Genomic DNA, 17,493 nt, shown 5'->3' with positions numbered 1-17,493 from the left:
GGGACCCAGGAGTTCGGGAGGGACCCAGGAGTTCTGGAAGGGACCCAGGAGTTCGGGGGGGACCCAGGAGTTCGGGGAGGGACCCAGGAGTTCGGGGAGGGACCCAGGAGTTCGGGGAGGGACCCAGGAGTTCCCCAAGGGACCCAGGAGTTCGGGAGGGACCCAGGAGTTCGGGAGGGACCCAGGAGTGCCCCAAAGACCCAGGAGTCCGGGAGGGACCCAGGAGCTCAGGAGGGACCCAGGAGTTCGGGGAGGGACCCAGGAGTTCCCCAAGGGACCCAGGAGTTCGGGAGGGACCCAGGAGTTTGGGAGGGACCCAGGAGTTCGGGGAGGGACCCAGGAGTTCGGGGAGGGACCCAGGAGTTCGGGAGGGGACCCAGGAGTTCGGGGGGGACCCAGGAGTTCTGAAGGGACCCAGGAGTTCGGGAGGGACCCAGGAGTTCAGGAGGGACCCAGGAGTTCGGGATGGGGGTCATGGGGGGGACCCAGGAGTTCGGGTGTGGGGGGGGAGTCACAGGGAGGTCACAGGGGACCCAGGCGTCCGGGCAGCCCGTGGGCGCGGGGGTGACGTGGGGGGCTGGGCACTGCCCGGACGCCTGGGTCCCCTCCCGGATGCCTGGGTCCCGTGGGCGGGGTGGGTGTGTCCCCTGGTGGCCCCGCCCACTTCCCCCTGTCCCCCCATTGTCACCATGGGCCCCCCTGGCGCCCCCCACCTGCTCCTGCTGCTCCTCGGTAAGTCCCCCCTCCCCCCCCTCCCCAGGGGGACCCAGGCGTCCGGGGGAAACCCCCCAACCCTCCCAGGGGACCCAGGCGTCCGGTTGCACCCCCACACCCAGGGAAACCCCAAAAGGGGAAGTTTGGGGGGGGCACTCGGACGCCTGGGTCCCCTGAGAGCAGGGGGAGGGGCGGGGGGTGCTGAGAGAACCCAGGCGTCCGGGTGGGGGGAGGGGCGCTCAGGGGGGGTCATTTCCCACCCCCCCCACCCCCCCCCCCAAACCCCCCATTTGTCTTTCAGGGCTCGTGGCTGCGGAGAGAGGTGAGACATCCCCCCCCTGGGGGACCCAGGAGTTCGGGGAGGGACCCAGGAGTTCGGGAGGGGACCCAGGAGTTCGGGGAGGGACCCAGGAGTTCAGGGGGAGGGACCAAAAAGTTGGCAGCGGAACCAAAGTTCGGGGTTGTGGGGGGGGCAGGGAGGGGGCGGTTCAGAGGTGGCACCGAGGTGCAGGGGGGACCGGAAGTGATGTTACACCGAGGCAAATGGGGGGGTTGGCGGTTCGGGGCTCCCAGTTGGACTTTTTTGGGGGACCCAGGAGTTCGGGGGGGGGACCCAGGAGTTCGGGGGGGACCCAGGAGTGCCCCAGGGACCCAGGCGTTCGGGGGGACCCAGGCGTTCGGGGAGGGACCCAGGAGTGCCCCAGGGACCCAGGCGTTCGGGGAGGGACCCAGGCGTTCGGGAAGGGACCCAGGCGTCCGGGCCCCGCCTTTCCCCCCCAGACTGCAGCTCCTGTTTGCCGGGTCCTGGACCAATCGCTGCGCTGGTTGTTGCTGACGTGGTGATGACGCTGCTGATCACGGGCGGGGCCTATTGCCTGGCGAGGCGTGGCCAGCGAGGTGGGGGCGGAGCCAATGGGGAAAGGGGCGGAGCCAATGGGGAAGGGGCGGAGCCAATGGGGAAGGGGCAGAGCCAATGAAGGCGCAGCCCGCGCAGGGGGCGTGGCCAGCGCGGGGGAGGCGGAGCCAATGGGGAAGGGGCAGAGCCAGTGGAGGCGCAGCCCGCGCAGGGGGCGTGGCCAGCGAGGTGGGGGCGGAGCCAATGGGGAAGGGGCATAGCCAATGAGGGCGCGGTCCGGGCAGGGGGCGTGGCCAGCGCGGGGGTGGTGGAGCGCCGGGGGGGGGGTGTCAGCGGGTGGGCGTGGCCTCTTGTCTGACCCCGCCCCTTCCCGCCCGGCAGCCCCGCCCAGTCCCCGCCCCCCCGAGCCGGACTCGACCTATCAGGAGCTGCAGGGCGCGCGCGCGGACGTTTACAGCGAACTGAAGCGCTGAGCCGCCCCTCCCCCCGCCGGGAGGACCCAGGCGGGCGAGCCCCTCCCCCCCCCAATCAATAAATTCCCCTTTTTGGCGCCGTTTTCCCCTCGATCCCGCCTCATTTCCGCGGGCGGTGACGTCACTACGCGCGCCGGAAGTGGCGCTGTCCCTTTCCGCCCCGTTCCCCTCGCACGATGGCGGCGGCGGCTCCGGGCGGGCCCGGGCCCGGCGCTGCGGGTTCGGCGGGGAGCGGAGCGGCCGGGCCGGCGGCCAACGGGGCGGCCAAGAGCGGCGAGGAGCGGCTCAAGGAGATGGAGGCCGAGATGGCGCTGTGAGCGGGGGGCGGGGGTCGCCATGGCGACGGGGGCGGGGCCTGGGCTCGCCGTGGGGGTGGGGGCTGCGGTCGCCATGGCGACGGAGTGGAGTTGGGAAGGGGGCGTGGTCTGCGGTCGCCATGGTGACGGATGAGGGACTGGGGGGGGGGGGGTCACTATGGGGAGAGGGCCGGGGCCTGGGGTCACCATGGCAACGGGGGTGGAGTGGGGAAGGGGGCGGGGCCTGGGGTCACATGGTAATGAGAGTAGAGTGGGGAAGGGGCGGGGCCCGGGGGGTCGCCATGGCGACGGGGGCGGGGCCTGGGGTCACTGTGGCAACGGGGTGTGGAGCGGGGAAGGGGGCGGGGCCTGGGGTCGCCATGGCGACGGGGGCGGGGCCTGGGGTCACTGTGGCAACGGGGTGTGGAGCGGGGAAGGGGGCGGGGCCTGGGGTCGCCGTGGTAAAGTTAGTGGAGTGGGGAAGGGGGTGGGGCCTGCGGTCGCCATGGTGACGTGGGCGTGTCCTGGAGTCACCGTGGTAAAGGGAGTGGAGTGGGGAAGGGGGCGGGGCCTGGGGTCGCCATGGTGATGGGGGCGGGGCCTGGGGTCACCGTGGTAAAGGGAGTGGGGAAGGGGGTGGGGCCTGGGGTCGCCATGGCAACGGGAGTGGAGTTGGGAAGGGGGTGTGGTCTGCGGTCGCCATGGTAACGGAAGAGCGACTGGAGGGGGTCACTATGGGGAGAGGGCCGGGGCCTGCGGTCACCATAGAAACGGGGTGGAGCGGGGAAGGGGGCGGGGCCTGCGGTCGCCATGGTGACGGGGGCGGGGCCTGGGGTCGCCGTGGTAAAGTGAGTGGAGTTGGGAAGGGGGCGGGGCTGGGGTCACCATGGCGACGGGAGTGGCGTGGGGAAGGGGGCGGGGCCTGGGGTCGCCCTGGCGACGGGGGCGGGGCCTGGGGTCGCCGTGGTAAAGGGAGTGAGTTGGGAAGGGGGCGTGGCCTGCGGTCGCCATGGTGATGGGGGCGGGCCCTGGGGTCACCGTGGGAGTGAGCAGAAGGGGTGGAGCCAGAGGGGGGTCACCATGGTGACAGGGGCGGGGCTTGGGGTTGCCGTGGTAAAGGGAGTGGAGTTGGGAAGGGGGCGTGGCTTGCGGTCGCCATGGTAACGGGTGAGGGACTGGGGGGGGGTCATTATGGAGATGGGGGCGGAGCTTTGGGTCACTATGGAGATGGGGGCGGAGCTTTGGGTCACTATGGAGATGGGGATGGAGCTTTGGGGTCACTATGGAGATGGGGGCGGAGCTTTGGGGTCACTATGGAGATGGGGATGGAGCTTTGGGGTCACTATGGAGATGGGGGCGGAGCTTTGGGGTCACTATGGAGATGGGGATGGAGCTTTGGGGTCACTATGGAGATGGGGGCGGAGCTTTGGGTCACTATGGAGATGGGGATGGAGCTTTGGGGTCACTATGGAGATGGGGGCGGAGCTTTGGGGTCACTATGGAGATGGGGCGGGGCTTTGGGGTCACTATGGAGATGGGGGCGGAGCTTTGGGGTCTCTATGGAGATGGGGCGGAGCTTTGGGGTCTCTATGGAGATGGGGGCGGAGCTTTGGGTCTCTATGGAGATGGGGGCGGAGCTTTGGGTCACTATGGAGATGGGGCGGAGCTTTGGGTCACTGTGGAGATGGGGGCGGAGCTTTGGGTCACTGTGGAGATGGGGGCGGAGCTTTGGGTCACTATGGAGATGGGGGCGGAGCTTTGGGGTCACTATGGAGATGGGGGCGGAGCTTTCGGTCTCTATGGAGATGGGGCGGAGCTTTGGGGTCTCTATGGAGATCGGGGCGGAGCTTTGGGGTCTCTATGGAGATGGGGCGGAGCTTTGGGTCACTATGGAGATGGGGGCGGAGCTTTGGGGTCACTATGGAGATGGGGCGGAGCTTTGGGGTTACTGTGGAGATGGGGCGGAGCTTTGGGTCACTATGGAGATGGGGGCGGAGCTTTGGGGTCTCTATGGAGATGGGGGCGGAGCTTTGGGTTCACTATGGAGATGGGGGCGGAGCTTTGGGTCACTATGGAGATGGGGCGGAGCTTTGACGTCACTATGGAGATGGGGCGGAGCTTTGGGGTCTCTATGGAGATGGGGCGGAGCTTTGGGGTCACTATGGAGATGGGGGCGGAGCTTTGGGGTCACTATGGAGATGGGGGCGGAGCTTTGGGTCACTGTGGAGATGGGGGCGGAGCTTTGGGGTCTCTATGGAGATGGGGCGGAGCTTTGGGGTCACTATGGAGATGGGGGCGGAGCTTTGGGGTCGCTATGGAGATGGGGCGGAGCTTTGGGGTCTCTATGGAGATGGGGGCGGAGCTTTGGGGTCTCTATGGAGATGGGGGCGGAGCTTTGGGGTCACTATGGAGATGGGGGCGGAGCTTTGGGGTCACTATGGAGATGGGGCGGAGCTTTGGGGTCACTATGGAGATGGGGGCGGAGCTTTGGGGTCTCTATGGAGATGGGGCGGAGCTTTGGGGTCACTATGGAGATGGGGGCGGAGCTTTGGGGTCACTATGGAGAGGGGGGTCACTGAAGGTCACTGGGGTCAGTGGGAGGGCTCTGGGGGTCACAGGGGTCACCAGGGTCACCCCCAGTCCCCCCTCCCCCCCCCCCCAGGTTCGAGCAGGAGGTCCTGGGCGCCCCCGCCCCCCCCGCGGGGGACCCGCTGACCTTGGCCGTGACCCCCCCGGTGACCCCGCCCGTCACCCCCCCCGTCACCCCCGTCCTGCGGCCAATCATCGCCACCAACACCTACCAGCAGGTGACCCCCGCGGCCCCAACCCCCCCACAGTGTCCTCAATGTGTCCCCAATGTGTCCCCAGACCCCCCCAGTGTCCCCAATGTCCCAAATCCCCCCAATGTCCCAGTGTCCCCATGTCCCCCCAGTGTCCCCAATGTCCCAAATCCCCCCAATGTCCCAGTGTCCCCATGTCCCCCCAATGTCCCCGTTGTCCCTAGTGTCCCCAATCTCGCCATGTCCCCCCAATGTCCCCAGTGTCCCCATGTCCCAAGTTTCCCCAGTGTCCCCATTGTCCCCAATGTCCCCATGTCCCCCCAGTGTCCTCAATGTCCCATGTCCCCCCACTGTCCCCAATGTCCCCACTGTCCCCAATGTCCCCATGTCACCCACTGTCCCCACTGTCCCCATTGTCCCCAATGTCCCCAATGTCCCCATGTCCCCATATCCCCCCCAATGTCCCCAGTCTCCCCATTGCCCCCAATATCCCCACTATCCTCATTGTCCCCAGTGTCCCCAATGTCCCCCCCAATGTCCCCCCCAATGTCCCCCCCAATGTCCCCCCCAATGTCCCCAGTGTCCCCATGTCCCAAATGTCCCCATGTCCCCCCATTGTCCCCATGTCCCCCCATTGTCCCCATTGTCCCCATTGTCCCCATTGTCCCCATGTCCCCCCAATATCCCCATTGTCCCCATTGTCCCCATGTCCCCCCAATGTCTCCAATGTCTCCAATGTCCCCATTGTCCCCATTGTCCCCATGTCCCCCGCAATGTCCCCATTGTCCCCAATGTCCCCAGTCTCCCCAATGCCCCCAATGCCCCCATTGTCCCCATTGTCCCCATTGTCCCCAGTGTCCCCAGTGACCCCATTGTCCCCATTGTCCCCAATGCCCCCAATGCCCCCATTGCCCCCAATGCCCCCATTGCCCCCATTGTCCCCATTGTCCCCAGTGTCCCCATGTCCCCCCAGTGTCCCCAATGTCCCCATGTCCCCATTGTCCCCAATGTCCCCATGTCCCCAGGTCCAGCAGAGCCTGGAGGCTCGAGCCGCCGCCGCCGCCACCGTTGTCACCCCCATGGTGGCCCCCCCAGTGCCATTCGTGGGCCCAGGTGGGTGTCCCCAACCCCCCTCACGGTGTCCCCAACCCCCCCACGTTGTCCCCAACCCCCCCTGACCGTGTCACCTCCCCCCCCCCCCAGCGGTGTCACCGCAGCGGCCACCGGTTCTGCGCCCGGCGTTCGTGCCACACGTGCTGCAGCGCTCGGGTGAGGGACATGGGGACATTGGGGACATTGGGGACATGGGGACATGGGGACAGACAGGGGGATAGGGGGACAGGGGGACATGGGGACATGGGACATGGGGACAGGGGGACGATGGAATCAATGGGGACAGGGGGACAATGGGGACATGGGGACAGGGGGACATGGGGACAGGGGGACATGGGGATGTGGGGACATGGGGACATGGGGATGTGGGGACATGGGGACAGGGGGACATGGGGACAGGGGGACAGGGGGACAGACAGGGGGACATGGGGACAGGGGGACAGGGGGACATGGGGACAGGGGGACATGGGGACGGGGGACAGGGGGACATGGGGACATGGGCTGTCCCACCGTGGGGGGGTCACTGACCTGTTTTCTGTTGTTGTCCCCTATTGTTCTTGTTGTCCCCTATTGTCCCCTATTGTTCCATATTGTCCCTGTTGCCCCCATTGTCCCCATTGTCCCCATTGTCCCCATGTCCCCATTGCCCCCATTGTCCCCATTATCCCCATTGCCCCATTGCCCCCATTGACTCCCATTGATCCCCATTGACTCCCATTGAACCCCATTGACTCCCATTGATCCCCATTGCCCCCATTGACTCCTGTTGACCCCCATTGATCCCCATTGACTCCCATTGCCCCCATTGATCCCCATTGACTCCCATTGATCCCCATTGACTCCCATTGCCTCCATTGACTCCCATTGGTCTCTATGGGTCTCTATTAACTCCCATTGATCTCTATGACCCCCATTGATCCCCATTGCCCCCATTGACCCCCATTGACCCCCATTGACTCCCATTGATCTCTATGACCCCCATTGATCCCCATTGACTCCCATTGACTCCCATTGCCCCCATTGACTCCCATTGTTCTCTATGGGTCCCATTGACTCCCATTGGTCTCTATGGCTCTCTATTGACTTCCATTGATCTCTATGAACCCCATTGATTCTCATTGATCCCCATTGACTCCCATTGATCCCCATTGACTCCCATTGACTCCCATTGCCCCCATTGACTCCCATTGCCCCCATTGACTCCCATTGTTCTCTATGGATCCCATTGACTCCCATCGGTCTCTATGGGTCCCATTGACTCCTATTGGTCTCTGTGGGTCTCTATTGACTCCAATTGATCTCTATGATCCCCATTGATCCCTATTGATCTCTATTGATCCCCATTGATCCCTATTGATCCCCATTGATCCCCATTGACTCCCATTGACTCCCATTGACTCCCATTGACTCCCATTGACTCCCATTGACTCCCATTGGTCTCTATGGGTCTCTATTGACTTCCATTGATCCCCATTGATCCCCACTGATCCCCATTGACTCCCATTGTTCTCTATGGGTCCCATTGACTCCCATTGGTCTCTATGGGTCTCTATTGACTTCCATTGATCTCTATGACCCCCATTGATCCCCATTGACCCCATTGATCCCCATTGACTCCCATTGACTCACATTGTCTCCCATTGTCTCCCATTGTCTCCCATTGTCTCCCATTGTCTCCCATTGTCTCCCATTGACTCCCATTGACCCCCATTGACCCCCATTGACCTCCATTGCCCCCATTGCCCCCATTGCCCCCATTGACTCCCATTGACTCCCATTGTTCTCTATGGGTCCCATTGACTCCCATTGGTCTCTATGGGTCTCTATTGACTTCCATTGATCTCTATGACCCCCATTGACTCCCATTGACTTCCATTGACTCCCATTGACTCCCATTGGTCTCTATGGGTCTCTATTGACTTCCATTGACTTCCATTGATCCCCATTGCCCCCATTGTCCCCCAGCCGCCCCCCGGGCACTGCCCCTGCGCCCCCCCCCCGGCCCCATGGTGGGTCCCCCCCTGGGGGCTCCCCCCGCCCCCCCGCTGCTGCTGGCGCCCCCCCTGCAGAGACCCCCCCCCGCCGGGCTGCCCCCCATGGGGACCCCCCTGCGCCCCCCCAACCCCGTGAGTAACGGGGGGGGATGGGGATCAATGGGGGGGATGGGGTGGGGGGGGGGTAAATGGGGGGGATGGGGGGGGATGGGGGAATGGGGGGATGGGGGGTCAACGGGATAAATGGGGGGGGATGGGGAATGGGGGGTCAATGGGATAAATGGGGGGGATGGGGGGATGGAGGGTCAATGGGATAAATTGGGGGGATGGGGGGTCAATGGGATAAATGGGGGGGATGGGGAATGGGGGGTCAATGGGATAAATGGGGGGAATGGGGGGTCAGTGGGATAAATGGGGGGGATGGGGTGAGTGGGGGGGTGATGGGGGGTCAGTGGGATGAATGGGGGTCAATGGGGGTAAATTGGGGGATCAATGGGGTAAATGGGGGTCAATGGGGGTAAATGGGGCGTAATGGGGTAACTGGGGGTAAATGGGGGGTCAATGGGGTAAATTGGGGGATCAATGGGGTAAATGGGGGATCAATGGGATAAATAGGGGTAAATGGGGGTCACTAGGGGGGTGAATGGGGATAAATGGGGTCAAATGGGGGTGAATTGGGGGGATCAGTGGAGTAAATTGGGGGGCAATGGGGTGAATGGCGGTAAATTGGGGGTCAGTTGGTGGGAATGGGGGGGGAATGGGGGTAAATTGGGGGGCAATGGGATAAATGGGGATTAATTGGGGGGGCAGTGGGTTAAATTAGGGGGTCAATGGGGTTAATTTGGGGGGCAATGGGGTGAATGGGGATTAATTGGGGGGGCAATGGGGTAAATTAGGGGGTCAATGGGGTGAATGGGGGTAAACTGGGGGGTCAATGGGGTAAATTGGGGGGTCAATGGGGTGAATGGGCGTAAACTGGGGGGTCAATGGGGTAAATTGGGAGTCAATGGGGGTAAATGGGGGGTCAATGGGGGAAATGGGGGGGTCAATGGGGGTAAATTGGGGGGGCAATGGGGGGCAATGGGGGTAAATTGGGGGGTCAATGGGGGTAAATTGGGGGTAATGGGGTAACTGGGTGTAAATTGGGGGGCAATGGGGGGCAATGGGGGTAAATTGGGGGATCAATGGGGTAAATTGGGGGGTCAATGGGGGTAAATTGGGGGTAATGGGGTAACTGGGGGTAAATTGGGGGTCAATGGGGGTAAATGGGGGGTCAATGGGATAAATGGGGGGGTCAATGGGGGAAATGGGGGGGTCAGTGGGGTGAATGGGGGTAAACTGCAGGGTCAATGGGGGTAAATTGGGGGATCAATGGGGGCAAATGGGGGTCAATGGGGTAAATGGGGGTCAATGGGGTAAATGGGGGTCAATGGGATAAATGGGGGGCAATGGGGGTAAATGGGGGGTCAATGGGGTAAATGGGGGTCAATGGGATAAATGGGGGGCAATGGGGGTAAATGGGGGGTCAATGGGGTAAATGGGGGTCAATGGGATAAATGGGGGTCAATGGGGGTAAATGGGGGGTCAATGGGGTAAATGGGGGTCAATGGGATAAATGGGGGGCAATGGGGGTAAATGGGGGGTCAGTGGGGTAAATGGGGGGTCAGTGGGGTAAATGGGGGGCAATGGGGGCAAATGGGGGGCAATGGGATAAATGGGGGTCAATGGGGTAAATGGGGGGCAATGGGGGTAAATGGGGGGGTCAATGGGATAAATGGGGGGCAATGGGATAAATGGGGGGCAATGGGGGTAAATGGGGGGGGTCAATGGGGTAAATGGGGGGGGTCAATGGGATAAATGGGGGTCAATGGGGTAAATGGGGGGCAATGGGGGTAAATGGGGGTCAATGGGGTAAATGGGGGGGGTCAATGGGATAAATGGGGGTCAGTGGGGTAAATGGGGGTCAATGGGGGTAAATTGGGGGGGCAAATGGGGGGGTCAATGTGGTAAATGGGATAAATGGGGGGGGCAATGGGGGTAAATGGGGTTCAATGGGGTGAATTGGGGGGGCAATGGGGTGAATGGGGACAAATGGGGTGAATGGGGGTAAGTTGGGGGTCAAGGGGGGCCCATGTGGTCTCTGTGGGTCCCTGACCGCCCCCCCCACCCCAGGTTGGGGGCGGAGCCCCGGTGACCCCCCCCCTGCCCCCCCTGGGCCCCCGCCCGGCGCTGGGCACCCCCAAGATCAACCCCACGGTGATCCAGGCGGCGCCCACGGTCTACGCGCCCCCCCCCGCCAAGAAAGTGCAGGTGGGCTGGTCCGGGGGGGGGCACACGTGACCTATGGGGGGCGGGGAATGTGACCCATGGCGGGGAATGTGACCATGTGACCCATGGGGGAGGCGCCCCCCCCCCCCAAGAAAACCCAGGTGGGCTGGTCCGACCCGGGGGGGGGCACACGTGACCTATGGGGGGCGGGGAATGTGACCCGTGGGGGGGGATTGTGACACATGGGGGGGGCATGTGACCATGTGACCCATGGGGGGGGGGAATGTGACCATGTGACCCATAGGGAGGAGATGTGACCCATGGGGGGGGGAATGTGACCCATGGGGGGGGGGATGTGACCATGTGACCCATGGGGGGGGGATGTGACCATGTGACCCATAGGGGGGAGGTGTGACCCATGGGGGGGGGGAATGTGACCCATGGGGGGGGGGATGTGACCATGTGACCCATGGGGGGGGGATGTGACCATGTGACCCATGGGGGGGAATGTGACCCATGGGGGGGGGAGTGTGACCATGTGACCCAAGGGGGGGGGGAATGTGACCATGTGACCCATGGGGGGGGATGGAATGTGACCCATAGAGGGGGGAATGTGACCATGTGACCCATGGGGGGGGAATGTGACCCATGGCGGGGGGGGAATGTGACCATGTGACCCATGGGGGGGGAATGTGACCATGTGACCCATGGGGGGGAATGTGACCCATGGGGGGTGGAATGTGACCATGTGACCCATGGGGGGGGCACGTGTGACCCATGGGGGTGGAATGTGACCCATGGGGGGTGGAATGTGACCATGTGACCCATGTGGGGGGGGAATGTGACCCATGGGGGGGGGAATGTGACCATGTGACCCATGTGGGGGGGGAATGTGCCCCATGGGGGGGTATCAGGACCCCCCCGTGACCCCTGTGACCCCTCAGGAGGAGCCGCCCCCCCCGCGGGCCCCGCCCCCCGAGGAGCCCCGGATTGGGCCCTCGCTGCCCAGCGCCCCCGCCGGCCCCCCCCCGGAGCCCCGGCCGGGCCCCGCCCCCCCCGCGCCACGCCCGCGCAGGACACGCCCACCGGACACGCCCTTCCTGGCGCCTGAGGTCAGAGGGGGCGGGGCTATGGGAGGGGGCGGGGCCTGAGAGCCCCCGGCGTTTGGAGGGGGTGGAGCTAAGGGGAGGGGGTGGAGCCTCAGGGCATGTGATGCTGGAAGGGGCGGGGCTTTGAGGGGGCGTGGCTATGGGAGACAGGGGTGTGGCCTCAGGGACCCTGGGTAAAGGAGTGGGTGGGGCTATGTGATGGGGGCGTGGCCTCGACTATGAGTGCTGGTGGGCGGGGCTATGGGAGAGGCCAAGTGGGAGGAGCATGATTAATAGGTAGGGGTGGGGCTAAATGGGGGGCGTGGGTTGATGGGGAGAGGCGTGTCTTAATGGAGAGGGGTGTGGCCTGATGGGGGCGTGGCCTATGTGAAGGGGCGTGGCCTGATCTGGCATAGACTAATGGAGGAGGGCGTGGCTTAATGAAAGGGGTGTGGCCAAAATGGAGGGGCGTGGCCTGATCTGGCATAGACTAATGGGGGAGGGCAGGGCTTAATGAAGGGGAGGGGTCGCCAAAAGGGAGGGGCGTGGCTTATTCGGAAGGGGTGTGGCCTAGAAGAGGAAGTGTGCCCTCATGGGAGGGGGCGTGGCATAGCGGAGGGGGCGTGGCCTGATGTGGTGTGACCCATGGCGGGGAGGGGAATGTGACCATGTGACCCACAGGGGGGGAAATGTGACCCATGGGGGGGCGTGGCCTCACGGAGGGGGCGTGGCCTCACGGAGGGGGTGTGGCCTGCCTTGGTGTGGCCTAAGGGAGGGGGGTGTGGCCAAACGGGAGGGGCGTGGCCTCATTGGGGCTGGAGCCACTGCAGAGGGGGGGTGTGCTAAGGGGCGGGACTGGAGGGGGCGTGTCCAGGGGGCGTGTCCGGGGGAGGGGCGTGTCCCGGTGAGTGACAGGTGTCCGCTGGTGGGGGCGGAGCCTCTGGAGGACAAGAAGAAGGGGCGGGGGGAGCGGCTGGGCTTAACGGGGAGGGGCGTGGCCTGATTGGGAGGGGCGTGGCCTAAGGGAGGGGGCGTGACCAATGGAGGGAGCATGAGCTACTGGGTGGAGCCTCATGGAGGGGCGTGGCCTGATTTGGCATAGGCTAAATGAGGAGGGCAGGGCTTAAGGGGTGTGGCCAAAGTGGAGGAGCGTGGTTTATTCTGGAGGGGCGTGGCCTAATAGAGGAAGTGTGACCTCATGTGAAGGGGCGTGGCATAGCGGAGGGGGCGTGGCCTGATGTGGTGTGACCCATGGCGGGGAGGGGAACGTGACCATGTGACCCGTGGGGAGGGAATGTGACCATGTGACCCGCAGGGGGGGAAATGTGCCCCATGGGGGGGCGTGGCCTCACGGCGGGGGCGTGGCCTCACGGAGGGGGTGTGGCCTGCCTTGGTGTGGCCTAAGGGAGGGGGGTGTGGCCAAACGGGAGGGGCGTGGCCTCGTTGGGGCTGGAGCCACCTCATGGGGGGGGTGCTAAGGGGTGGGACTGGAGGGGGCGTGTCCAGGGGGCATGTCCGGGGGGGCGTGTCCGGGGAGGGGCGTGTCCCGGTGACTGACAGGTGTCCCGCAGGTGGGGGCGGAGCCTCTGGAGGACAAGAAGAAGGGGCGGGGCGAGCGGCTGAAGCGCTGCATCCGCACGGCGGCCGGGAGCAGCTGGGAGGACCCCAGCCTGCTGGAGTGGGACGCTGGTGGGACACGGGGGGACACGGGGGGACATGGGGGGGGATGGGGGGGCTGGGGGGGGCTGGGGGGGCGGGGGGACATGGGGAGGCGGGGGGGGGCTGGGGGACATGGGGACATGGGGACATGGGGATATGGGGACAGGGGGACATGGGGATATGGGGACAGGGGGACATGGGGACAGGGGGATGTGGGGACACATGGGGGGACACGGGGGGACATGGGGAGACATGGGGGGACGAGGGGGGCTGGGGGACATGGGGATATGGGGACAGGGGGATGTGGGGACAGGGGGACATGGGGACAGGGGGACAGGGGGATGTGGGGACAGGGGGATGTGGGGACAGGGGGACATGGGGACAGGGGGATGTGGGGACAGGGGGACATGGGGATATGGGGACAGGGGGACATGGGGACAGGGGGACAGGGGGATGTGGGGACAGGGGGACATGGGGACAGGGGGATATGGGGACAGGGGGACATGGGGACATGGGGACAGGGGGATATGGGGACAGGGGGACATGGGGACATGGGGACAGGGGGATGTGGAGACAGGGGGATATGGGGATATGGGGACAGGGGGACATGGGGACAGGGGGACATGGGGACAGGGGGATGTGGGGACAGGGGGATATGGGGACATGGGGACAGGGGGACAGGGGGATGTGGGCACATGGGGACATGGGGTTATAGGGATATGGGGACATGGGGACAGGGGGACATGGGAACAGGGGGATGTGGGGACAGGGGGACAGGGGGACATGGGGACAGGGGGATATGGGGACAGGGGGATGTGGGGACATGGGGACAGGGGGACATGGGGACAGGGGGACAGGGGGATATGGGGACAGGGGGACAGGGGGATATGGGGACAGGGGGATGTGGGGACATGGGGACAGGGGGACATGGGGACAGGGGGATGTGGGGACAGGGGGATGTGGGGACAGGGGGACATGGGGACAGGGGGACATGGGGATGTGGGGACAGGGGGACAGGGGGACAGGGGATGTGGGGACAGGGGGATATGGGGATATGGGGACAGGGGATGTGGGGACAGGGGGACATGGGGACAGGGGGACATGGGGATGTGGGGACAGGGGGACATGGGGACAGGGGGACATGGGGACAGGGGGACATGGGGATATGGGGACAGGGGGACATGGGGACAGGGGGACATGGGGATGTGGGGGCAGGGGGACATGGGGACAGGGGGACAGGGGGACATGGGGACAGGGGGACATGGGGATGTGGGGACAGGGGGACAGGGGGACATGGGGATATGGGGACAGGGGGACAGGGGTATATGGGGACATGGGGATATGGGGACATGGGGACACCTTGGAGCCATTATGGGAATACGGGGACACAGGGCCGTGCAGCATGGGATATGGGGACGTTGGCACATGGGGACATTAGGACATGGGGACATTGGGGTATGGGGACAGGGGGACATTGGGACACAAGGACAGGGGGGTTATGGGGACACTGAGGCCATGGGGCACATGGGAGCACGTGACATTGGAGATGGGGACATGAGGGGATGGCATGGAGGTGTGGGGCCACGGGTCACCCCACATGTCCCCATTGTCCCCCTGTCCCCATGTCCCCATGTCCCCATGTCCCCATTGTCCCCATATCCCCATATCCCCATATGCCATGTCCCCATGTCCCCATATCCCCCTGTCCCCATATCCCCCAATGTCCCCCTGTCCCCCTGTCCCCCTGTCCCCATGTCCCCATGTCCCCATGTCCCCATGTCCCCCCATGTCCCCATGTCCCATGTCCCCCTGTTCCCATGTCCCATATCCCCCAATGTCCCCATGTCCCCATATCCCCCTGTCCCCATGTCCCCCTGTCCCCATGTCCCCATATCCCCCTGTCCCCATATCCCCCCATCCCCATGTCCCCCTGTCCCCATGTCCCCATTGTCTCCATTGTCCCCATGTCCCATATCCCCCTGTCCCCATGTCCCCATGTCCCCATATCCCTCTGTCCCCATATCCCCCAATGTCCCCATGTCCCCCTGTCCCCCTGTCCCCCTGTCCCCCTGTCCCCCTGTCCCCATGTCCCCATATCCCATGTCCCCCTGTCCCCCTGTCCCCCTGTCCCCATGTCCCCATATCCCATGTCCCCCTGTCCCCATGTCCCCCTGTCCCCATATCCCCCCATCCCCCCATCCCCCTGTCCCCCTGTCCTCATGTCCCCCTGTCCCCATGTCCCCATATCCTTCTGTCCCCATATCCCCCAATGTCCCCATGTCCCCATATCCCCATATCCCCCTGTCCCCATATTCCCCATGTCCCCATGTCCCCCAATGTCCCCATGTCCCCCTGTCCCCCTGTCCCCATATCCCCATATCCCCATGTCCCCATGTCCCCCCACATCCCCCCCTATCCCCTGATGTCCCCATGTCCCCTAATGTCCCCAAATGTCCCCCAATGTCCCCAGACGACTTCCGCATCTTCTGCGGGGACCTGGGCAACGAGGTGAACGACGACATCCTGGCGCGGGCGTTCGGGCGCTACCCGTCCTTCCTCAAGGCCAAGGTCATCCGGGACAAACGGACGGGCAAGACCAAGGGCTACGGCTTCGTGTCCTTCAAGGACCCCGCGGACTACGTGCGAGCCATGAGGGAGATGAACGGTGGGACAGGGGACAGACAGGGGGACACACGGGGGGACATGGGGACAGACAGGGGGATGTGGGGACAATGGGACAGGGGGACAATGGGACAGGGGGACAGGGGGATATGGGGACAGACAGGGGGATATGGGGACAGGGGGACATGGGGACATGGGGACAGACAGGGGGATATGGGGATATGGGATATGGGGACATGGGGACATGGGATATGGGGATATGGGGACATGGGGACATGGGGACAGGGGGACAGACAGGGGGACATGGGGACAGACAGGGGGATATGGGGATGTGGGGATATGGGGACATGGGGACATGGGATATGGGGATATGGGGACATGGGGACATGGGGACAGACAGGGGGACATGGGAACAGACAGGGGGATATGGGGATGTGGGGATATGGGATATGGGGACTTGGGGACAGGGGGACAAGGGGGACAAGGGGACATGGGGATATGGGGACAGGGGGACAGACGGGGGGACATGGGGATATGGGGATATGGGGACATGGGGATATGGGGATATGGGGACAGGGGGACATGGGGACAGGGGGATATGGGGACAGGGGGACAGACGGGGGGACATGGGGATGTGGGGATATGGGGATATGGGGACATGGGGATATGGGATATGGGGGCAGGGGGACCCCCTCCCAGTCCCTCCCAGTCCATCCCAGTCCCCCCCAGTCTCCTCTCACCCCCCTCCCAGTATATCCCAGTCCCTCCCAGTCCCTCCCAGTCCCTCCCAGTCCCTCCCAGTCCCTCCCAGTCCCTCCCAGTTCCCTCCCAACCCCCTCCCAGTCCCTCCCAGTCCCTCCCATTCCCCCCCAGTCCTTCCCAGTCCCCCCATCCCAATCCCTCCCAGTCCCCCCAGTGTCCCCCATTAACCCCTTCCCAGTCCCTCCCAGTCCATCCCAGTCCATCCCAGTCCATCCCAGTGCCCCCCAGTGCCCCCAGTCCCCCATCCCAATCCCCTCCCAATCCCCCCCAGTCCCTCCCAGTCCCTCCCAGTCCCTCCCAACCCCCTCCCAGTCCCTCCCAGTTCCCTCCCAGTCCCTCCCAGTATATCCCAGTCCCCCCAGTCCCCACTGACCCCCCCGTCCCCAGGCAAGTACGTGGGCAGCCGGCCCATCAAGCTGCGCAAGAGCATGTGGAAGGACCGGAACCTGGAGGTCGTGCGGAGGAAACAGCGCGAGAAGAAGAAACTGGGGCTGCGATGACCCCCCGGGGGGCGCTATGGAACCCTATGGGACCCTATGGGACCCTATGGGGCCCTATGGGGGCCACTGGGAGGGACTGGGGGGCACTGGGAGGGACTGGAGGCACAATAAAGGCTGTTTGGGGCTTGGTTTGCTATTGGAGGAGTTGATCGTGGGGTGTTATTGTAGGTCCTGCTTTATTTACATGGTGTTTCTATAGGACCTACATTATTTACATGATGTTATCGTAGGTCCTACTTTATTTACATGGCGTTTCTATAGGTCCTGCTGTATTTACAGGGTTGTTATTATACAATCTGGTCTATTTAGGGGTTGTTATTGTAGGTCCTACTTTATTTACATATAGTTATTGTAGGACCTACTTTATT

General features: G+C 64.0%; 1 protein-coding gene across 1 annotated transcript; it reads left to right on the top strand.

The window, feature by feature from the left end:
- Nucleotides 1-1,782: 1,782 nt before the first annotated feature.
- RBM42 (RNA binding motif protein 42) lies at nt 1,783-17,264 on the top strand. Its single transcript, XM_082076679.1, has 11 exons — nt 1,783-1,798; nt 1,952-2,356; nt 5,002-5,146; nt 6,145-6,232; nt 6,323-6,388; nt 8,198-8,358; nt 10,399-10,536; nt 11,439-11,606; nt 13,154-13,271; nt 15,712-15,906; nt 17,013-17,264. Exons 2-11 carry the CDS (start codon nt 2,220-2,222, stop codon nt 17,123-17,125), a joined length of 1,329 nt encoding a protein of 442 aa, XP_081932805.1. The 5' UTR covers nt 1,783-1,798; nt 1,952-2,219; the 3' UTR covers nt 17,126-17,264.
- The last annotated feature ends 229 nt before the right edge of the window (nt 17,265-17,493 follow it).

The sequence above is a fragment of the Streptopelia decaocto genome (genome assembly GCF_964273445.1).
Source record: "Streptopelia decaocto genome assembly, contig: HAP1_SCAFFOLD_2174, whole genome shotgun sequence".
Classification (NCBI taxonomy): Eukaryota; Metazoa; Chordata; class Aves; order Columbiformes; family Columbidae; genus Streptopelia; species Streptopelia decaocto.
Note: the sequence above shows the minus strand (reverse complement) of the source record. Positions and strands in the feature narration are given on the sequence as shown.